Raw genomic sequence first — 8,499 nt, 5'->3', positions numbered from 1 at the left:
AAACACTCGGATTATGTAAATACCGAAACCGGGATGCTGGGCATCAGATGCGAAGATTCGCCCCCCTTCCCTTCACCGGGGAATTAGCTCGTGTTCACGTACAATAATAATAATAATAATAATTAAAAGAATGATCGGGTCGTTAGCGAGCGTTTACGGCCGTTCAAGGGTTTTTACGGGATTGCAAAACGCTTCGGTGCTGTAGCTTGTGAATTGTCGGCGAGTTACGTGTCCCCCGCTCGCCTTCCAGCGCCAGCCCCTGCTCAGCAGCCCAAGTTTGAGTTTTCCTGAAGCCAAGCACCTGTTATTCCTGCCGAGTTCCGTGTCACGGGATGGAAAAGGTGCATACAGCGGGGCTGGAGCTTGTTTGGGTCCAGGTTTTGTTCAGTTCGTGTCTTGCCATCTTAATTATTTCCCCTAGAATGTGTTTATCAAACCGTTGTGCACGATCCATGTGCTTTCCTCGATGTTTTCTTTTCCGGACAATGTTTTTTACTTTGGTTTTTGTGTCTTTTCTAGCGCTGCATCGGCCGAAGGCGGTACGATGAGAACGAGGACCTCTCGGACGTGGAGGAAATTGTCAGCATCAGGAGTTTCAATTTGGAAGAGAAATTAAAGAGTAAAATGTACCACGGGGATTTCGTGCATGCCATGGACGGCAAAGGTAACCCAGCCGGCCCGGGGCTGTCCGGCCGCGCTCGCCGCCGCCTCCACGTGCGGCTCCGCTCCGGCTTCGGATTTCGCGCCCGCGCCCCGGCCCGGGGATCCGGTGACGCTGCCGGCCCGAGGGGACCCGGGGGCGGCTGCTGGTGGGGCCCTGCAGCCCGGCCCGGCCCGGGGGTGCCCGGCCCGTTCCCCCGCACCCCGAGGGAGGTTTTGCCCCGGAGCGGTGCGGGATGAGCGCGGTGATCCACGGCAGCTCCCCCAGCCCGCACCGGGCTGGGCAGGAATCAGCTCCTGGCACGGGAGAGGCCGAAACCCCAGCCCCCACCTAGCCAGAGGTGATTCCTGCTCCCCCTCCGCCCCCTCCTGAATGCAGGACCCCTTTTGCGAAAGGGTGCGATTGATGAGCCCGTTCGCCAGGCTCGGAGACTTTAAAGTCAATAACTTCTTTGTGTGTCTATCATATATTAAATTACAGCGCTCCCCTCCCCAAAGTTCCTCGCTTTGCTGAGGTGCCTGGAATTCCGGAGGGTAAGCAGAGCCAGACAGCCCCGCTCTGGCGCACGGGGAAACGGGAGAGCTGTGCCGGGAATCCGGGGGCTGCAGGTCACCTTTATTTACCGCTGTGCTGCTGACACGGATCCCTAATCCCACATGGCTATCGCCAAAACTCGGCCTGACCGAGGAGCCTCTTTAGGATGGCTTTCTCAGAAAGAAGTTTTGGCTGTAATCCTCCTGAAATTGCTCTAGCTGTGTGGAACCACTAATCGAGTTTAGAAAATTTCCTTTTCTCCCTTAGGCTTAGTTTGGCATGAGCATTTTAAGCTCCTTTTAGAAAAGTTGATGTGGTGGAGAAATTAAATACCTATCTTACTTAGGAAGGTATTTGTTTAGGAGATAAGCTCAACCCTGACCCCTCTTCCTCCAAACAAAACACAAGCAACTATTTTTTAGCTGGAAAATGTTAATTAATTTTCCAGAAATTGTTTGCATTCTACCCTCAGCTTCCAAACACTCCAGTGGTTGCCACTGCTCCATGCTAAGGACAGCACAATCCACATCTTCCCTGACTGGGCAGCTCCAAAATCTCTGGGCAGCTCTCTCCTTTCTAGGCAACTTGAAAATAAATGAGTGTCTTTTGTTATTTTGTTGTGGTCTGTGTCGGCTTTGTTCAACCCCACAAGGGATTTAAATGCTTTGTTGGGGCATTAGGAAGAAAGGATCTGCCTTGCTATTTGCTCTGGTTTTATTTTTACTATTGGTTCACTTTTTTCCTCTATAAACCTAAGAGTTGAATTGAATCTGGTCGAAACAATGACAGTAGTATGTAAGAATAAAACAAGTTATGAACATATGGAATTAGTTGAGCAATATTTTTTTCTTTCCCATGTCTTTTTATTTTCAATGATAACTCATCTTGAAGTGGTGTGAATTTTGGCTTGAAATGCAGTTTGTTGTAGCTGCTTGTTGTCTATCCTGCGAGGTTTCATAGGTGCCTCTGCTTCTTCCACCAATATTACTCCTGATGTTTGTTGACTTTCTGACTTGGATCAGTGTCTGTGAAAAGTCTCTGTAGTTTATTTATTTGCTTACCAAAAGGCAATAGCTTTAATGGGGATGCCTATGGGCAAGGATGACTTATTTAGCACAGAAATATTTACTGGGTAACCTTAGTTAAATGGAGGGTTCATTACACTTACTTTGACACTAGTGGCAATAAACTTTCTGTAGTTTTAATGTTCCTGTAAATGGATAATTACAGTGCTCTGGTTTGGTAACTCTTAAGTAGGAACATTACATCCCTACTTGTCATAATTACTAACTGAATACAGCAAAGAAAAAGTAAAAATAGAGGGCAGTGCATGTGCAGGCATGGGAGTTTGGCCTCTGGCTCTCCTCTTGCTTTCAGTGTGGGTTTTAGAGCACAGGAACATCAGGAATAGCAGCTCAGGCTGAGGTGTTTGTGCTGGCCCAGGGGTGTGGACAGCTGGAAGGATCTTGGAGTTAAACTGCACCAGGAGTGTGTGCCTGAATAAACTGCAGGGAGTGGGCTCTGCCCTTGGCAGGGCGTCCTGTGGTGCTGGACAGTCAGGCAGTGCTTTCCATTGCCAGGCCGTGCATGGAAAGGCTTTGTAAAAGTCATTTTTTCCTGTAAAATGGGGGAATAGCAGAGCCATAGAAACAGTCCATGGCTGCTGCAGGAATTCCTCTGCTCTCTGTGGCTAAAGGCTCCAAACTGAGTGTGGGGTTTTGTAGCCATGGCTCACCCAAATCGCTGCCTTGTAACTTCCTCTCTAATCCCCAAATCACTGCTATTGTGTCAGACCATGCATAGAGAAATCCCCAGGAAAGGCCAGTCCTGGGTAATCCTCAGAGAGGAGCAACAAGGTAATTCTGGCCGGTGTTAACGTGACAAATTTATGTTTAATTTTCACTTTGATTGTGTATTATACTGTGACTCCCCACAATTCATTTTTCACAGACTTCCCAAGTGCTAGGAGCTGTGTAAAATCTGACTATCAGCTCCTGGAGTTACATTGCTGATTAATTAAAAGAAAAGTTGCTCTGTTGAAACCAAGAGTAACCCCCACATAAAAAGAATTATGTGTTCATGGAATTAGAGCTCTCTGGTAGAACCAGATAATACTCACAAGGAAACATGTATTTATCTAAGTAGAAATGTGTAACTTAGAAAATCTAAACTTACACATACATTTTAAACTACACATTTGCCCCAAAAATACCTGACTGATTTGCAGTATTTGGTCAGGATTATCTTTTAACTGTTAATTTGGTATTTCATTACAGCCTGGGTGTTTCAACACAGACCTTAATTGACAAACTGACTGGCTTCTATTTTATGTGCATCAGTGAACAGGAAAAATAGGGAGCAGCTGGGACAGCATTGTCTGTCACTGGGTTTCCGGTTTGGATCTAAAATATGCATTCTTTCTATTTCTCTTTAGGTGATAGGGAGTTCTTTGGTGAGAAAAGGGAAATGGGGAGAGTCTGAGAAAATGTAACTGTGAGGTGCCAACACCATTGTAATTGCTTTTGGATGTTGTTCTTATTCATTTCCACAGATTTCACTTTTGAGTATGTGCAAAGAGAAGCTCTCAGAGTCCCCCTGATCTTCAGAAATAAGGATGGACTGGGAATTAAGTAAGTTACAACCAACTTTTGGTGATTAATAAATGCTTTTATAAAATAACCATTATGCTTTTTACTTGTATCTGATATTTTGATGATCTCAAAATGGATTGCAATTAGTAAGACTGTCAGCACAGTTGAGAGGAGAAATGATTATTTTCCACTTATAAACAAGCAGATAATGAAGTCTGTAAAAGTTAAGTGCATACAGCATGGTACTACACAGTCAAAAATATGTCAGCAGTGAAAGTTAGGAATGAAATCCAAAGGTTTTTGCAGCCAATCTATGCTGTAATGTCAGAACAAACTCCCTTCAGTTTTTGACTTTTCAATTCTTTCATTCATTGCAGGTGGGATTCTAATGATGCCTGTCGTTTTCCATTATAATTATGTCTCTTCAGAATGTTACAGCTTTGTAAATATTTAATAACGTCTAGTTAAATATGAGATCACTGGAGCCTTTTTGAGGTGGCATTTTGTTAATATCCAGTATAAAGGATTTGGTATTTTAATAAGAGAATCCTGCAACTTTGTTTGTGACAGGGACAGTGTCTAAAAGAGAAGTATTAAAAGCATTATCAGTGTTTATTCCATAGTTTAGATGAATGTTCTTTGATACTTTTGGAAATTAGGATCACTTAACTGACTATTGCTGAAAGAAAGAGAAATAATTTTTTGAAAGCATCATTACTTTGCTCAGTTTCACTTTAGTTTCCAGCTGTGGAACACCTCCCAGTTTAGGGGACCAAGGAGTCCCAATTGTTAATTAAAAGGAATCAAGGCACCCCAGTATAACTTAAAGAGAGAAAGAGACAAGCAGAGTTTGGGGTATTTGACAACCATGTGTGCTTTTGCTATAACAGCAAACAGGAGCTGCTGTGCTGCTTCTGGTGATGCAGTAAATGAGTTTTATATGTTGAACTCTGAGCAAGAAGTGCTCAGTAGGCTCTCTCTGTATGCATTGGTTTTAAACTGCTGCTTCTGAGGGACAAGTGGTAAAAGCTTCAGGAATTTCTTCCTGAAGAAGCCATGAGCTGTTGGGTGAGGCTGGGGAGTGTTTGGGAGGCACAGCAGCACCTTCCCAGCACCCAGATCCTCCTCCTGGGCTTGGGGAAGTTCCCATGAAATTCCCCTCAGTTCAAGAAGAAAACTGGGAAGATGTTTCAGTTCCCACTGCTGTGCCAACGGTACCAGTTCAGCTCATGCTCCAGGGTGAAGGAGTGTGGAAATGAGAGCTCATCCTGCAGACACAAACTTTCCTGGGCTTCAATCACAGGAGGCTGTGAACATCATCATGTGGTGGATTGGGTGATCCAGAGCTGTAGGGTGACTTTTGAGATGCAATGGTCCACAACATACATGACATAAGATGATTTTTTGACTTTTGATGTTTTGAATATCTGCTGATGCAAGCTTCCACTTGTGCTTGTGCTGAGCAGTGAGCCTGCCTGTCTGTGCCTGGCAGGGGTACAGAGCTGAACAGTTGGCTTACTGTGCTTGGAGGTGCTCTGAAATGGCAAGGAATGAGAGGAATGAGGAAAAATCCTTACAATGAAGCTCTGCAAATTGCTTCCCTCTGTACTTGTGACCATCACGAAGGGCCACTTGCAGGTCTGGAAGCAGGAAAGCCCCGCTGTGATCTCCCAGCAGAGGAGAAGCTGTTTTTCTTGGAGGGCGGTTTCCCAGATTGTAACTCAGGAAGAGAATGCTCTTTGCAGAGGTGTTATCTCTTATCTCGCATTGTTTTGTAGTTAATCAGATACCTGTGCTGGCCAGAGCTCATCCTCATTAGGATTTGAATAGGTTCTCTAGCAAATCTTTAAACATTTGCAAAAATGCACCCAGTGCAGACTGAGGCATTTGCATTTCTCTTCTCTGAGGAAACCAGCAACTCAATTTGATTTATTACAGACTGCTGAACATCTCCAATGTACTCAGTCACATTTTGGTGTTAAGTCACCCTGCTGTACTATTCCTCACCACCTTTTATGATATTTGAAATCTTTGGAAGCATTCATGGTGGTTTTACACAAGATGCATTTGTCTGAAAATTGCATAACATCAAGGGAAAAACATTTCTGCACAGTTCTTGCATTGCTGCTGTTCTGGATTTATAAACAGAAAACCAAATGACTGGTGACATTCAAGAAAACAGTTGGTTTGGGGATTTTTGCTAACATATTTTTGTAGCAAACCAGCCCTAATTGTGTAAGAGGGAGTGTGGCAGTTGATTTTTATTTTGATTTGTATGAATATGAAAAAGATTGCCTATCTAATTATTGGACCTTTCTGACACCAAACACAAGCAAGCTGTGTCATTTGCAGACAAGCCTGGCATGTTCTTTTTGCCCACAAATGGTTCCTGTCTCTTTTCCCCTATTTCTGACTTTCTAGTGCTTGGAAAGAAAAGATGAGCTCTGAATGAACCCTGAAGGTCAGTAGATTCAGGCTGTTTCATTCCAGAGAGGGAGTGAATTCCAAAGCTGTGAGGCCCTCACAGCCAAATGCAAAGATGTGAGGGTTGGCAGAGAACTAACAAAAGATACTGTCCAGCCTCTGCATCCCACCAGAGAAGGTGATAAGGGTAAAAGAAAGTGGACAAAGAGAATTTGGCAAGTAGTTCTCAAGATATGTGCATGCCAGTAAATGTAGTTTTTAACTTTACCTTTCAGTGTTTTCCTAATAGTAAAAATTATTGTTCTGCATGTTTGCCCATGGGCTGGATTATTCTAATTTTCAACTAAATAATGTCAAAAGTCCAGAAGAAAATTGTTAATCTTCAACGTGGGGCAGTACAAGAGGGGCAGAGCACTGAGCTGGCACGTCCCACTGGGCTGTTTTTCATTACAATTCCTTAGTCAGCTTTTGTGCAATGTGAAGTGTGAAATACTGTCAGTAAAATGAAGTCAATCACCCTTAAAACCTCAGCACTGTTTTTGTTTTCTGTTTCCATCCAGTTTCTGTGCTGCAGAATTTTACTCTCTCCCTGACATGTAGAACTCACTTCTGGACCAGGCTACTCTCTAATTACATTATGCCCTAAAACATTGCCTGTGTTAGAAGTGATCCTGTAAATGCATCAACATCCCTGAACCAATTATGCTGCCATTTAATTTAGCTCTGAATTAGCCCAAATTGAATTGAACAATTTCCCAACCCACCAAATACAGCCGGGATGTCTTCTGCCAGACAAGGAGGTTTGGAACAGTCATTTAAACAAACGGCTTTATTTTAAATTTTTTTAAAAAATATATTTTATTTCCAAGCCATGATTCCAACCTGTGATGATGTGGCTTTGAGCAGGTTATTTTACTGCCCTGTGCCTCAGTTTGGCAAGTGTGATAATGCTCACCTTGGGGAGCAGACATGAGGCACCACGAGTTGCTTAACAAGCTATAAACATTTAGGATTTTATTGAAATCACTCCCAACCCCTTCCCTTCTCTCCCACTCTGGTGCTGATAAAAAGTGCTCAAAAAGACACCTCTTCTCTTTCATTGTGAGTGGAAAAACTGTTGTACACTTGCCAATGCAAAGATGTCATGTGTGTCATTAAAACTTGCACTGTCCACACTTGAGAGGGGCCTTGCTTGATTCCACCTCCTGCACTATGGACAAAGAGCACCATACATTTATTTCTCCTTTATTATGGTAACGAGAGTGTAGCCATGCTTATCTTGACAGTATTTAACTTTGCTTTCTTTGCTAATTACAGAATGCCTGACCCGGATTTCACCGTTCGAGATGTGAAGCTATTAGTGGGTGAGTTATTTTGAATGCACTGGATTAACTCTATACAGAACAGAATTGCTTTTAAATACTTGTCCAGTTGTGTTTGTAGACATTTGTGATAACTTTCAGAATCTGGGAGAAGGCATGGAGAAGCAATTTGTAAATTAAAAAGCCTGGGAGAACCCTAATTAGTAGTTGTGCTGACCGGACTCGGATCTCATGCTGGATAATTGGCCTTTGGAAGGGAGGGAATGCTTTTGCTCTTAACAGGTGTCCTGCAAACACTTTTGTGATCCTGGAAAGCAGCAGCTCTATTGATTGAGTTCCTATTTTTTATTTTTAAATCTTTAGTGGAGCATCTGTTTGTAAAGGTGTGACTGGAGCTGTATCACCTTTTGCCTGTGTTCTCCCCTCAGTATTTATCAGTGTCAGGCCAGGGTGGTGCTTTGAGGGAAGGTTGTAAAGAGAGGCTGAGCACAAAGCCGTGCAAACTGCCTGGCTTTTGATGAGACACAAACCAGAGAGCTGGTGACTGTCATCAAATGTTTCCTAGCAATCTTTGCAAAATTAATGTTTTTTAACTCTAAGAAAAGCCACATCTTGACTAGGAGATTATACTGTATGTCTCTTTGAAATCTGTTTTTACTGAAGATGGGTGTGTTATTTATTGTTATCTGAAATTGTTACTGAATAGTGATCCTGCACTCCATGAAGTTGTCACTGTGGAGCAGGCTGGATGTTGGATGTGTTGGCTGCAGTTTTTCTTGGAGATTTTTAACTGCATTCCTGCTAGTTGGAATTAACTCAGTTTATTTACCTGTCCTGTGGCAGCAGTTTATCTTTAAAATTAGATCAAATGCTGCATTCTGAAAGACAAGTGTTTTTAAAAATTACTCTTTGAGTTTTATTGTCAATAGGAATATCAAGTCTGGAAAAGATGTAGGTAAGAAAAACA

The 8,499-nt window shown here is 43.1% G+C and overlaps 1 protein-coding gene across 6 annotated transcripts in view; it reads left to right on the top strand.

Moving 5' to 3' along the window:
• KDM2B (lysine demethylase 2B) overlaps window positions 1–8,499 on the top strand; it is a 110,600-nt gene that overhangs the window by 6,470 nt on the left and 95,631 nt on the right. For 5 of the 6 annotated variants that reach the window (XM_074554693.1, XM_074554692.1, XM_074554691.1 and 2 more), the window contains exons 2-4: window positions 520–664; window positions 3,747–3,825; window positions 7,528–7,574. In XM_074554693.1, coding sequence (XP_074410794.1) covers window positions 520–664; window positions 3,747–3,825; window positions 7,528–7,574 — 271 coding nt within the window. Of the gene's footprint in view, window positions 1–162; window positions 342–519; window positions 665–3,746; window positions 3,826–7,527; window positions 7,575–8,499 lie in introns of those variants that run through there. The other variant, XM_074554694.1, reaches the window with a different exon arrangement.

The sequence above is a fragment of the Zonotrichia albicollis genome, chromosome 18 (assembly GCF_047830755.1).
Source record: "Zonotrichia albicollis isolate bZonAlb1 chromosome 18, bZonAlb1.hap1, whole genome shotgun sequence".
Classification (NCBI taxonomy): Eukaryota; Metazoa; Chordata; class Aves; order Passeriformes; family Passerellidae; genus Zonotrichia; species Zonotrichia albicollis.
This window is presented reverse-complemented; position numbering and strand designations above follow the sequence as displayed.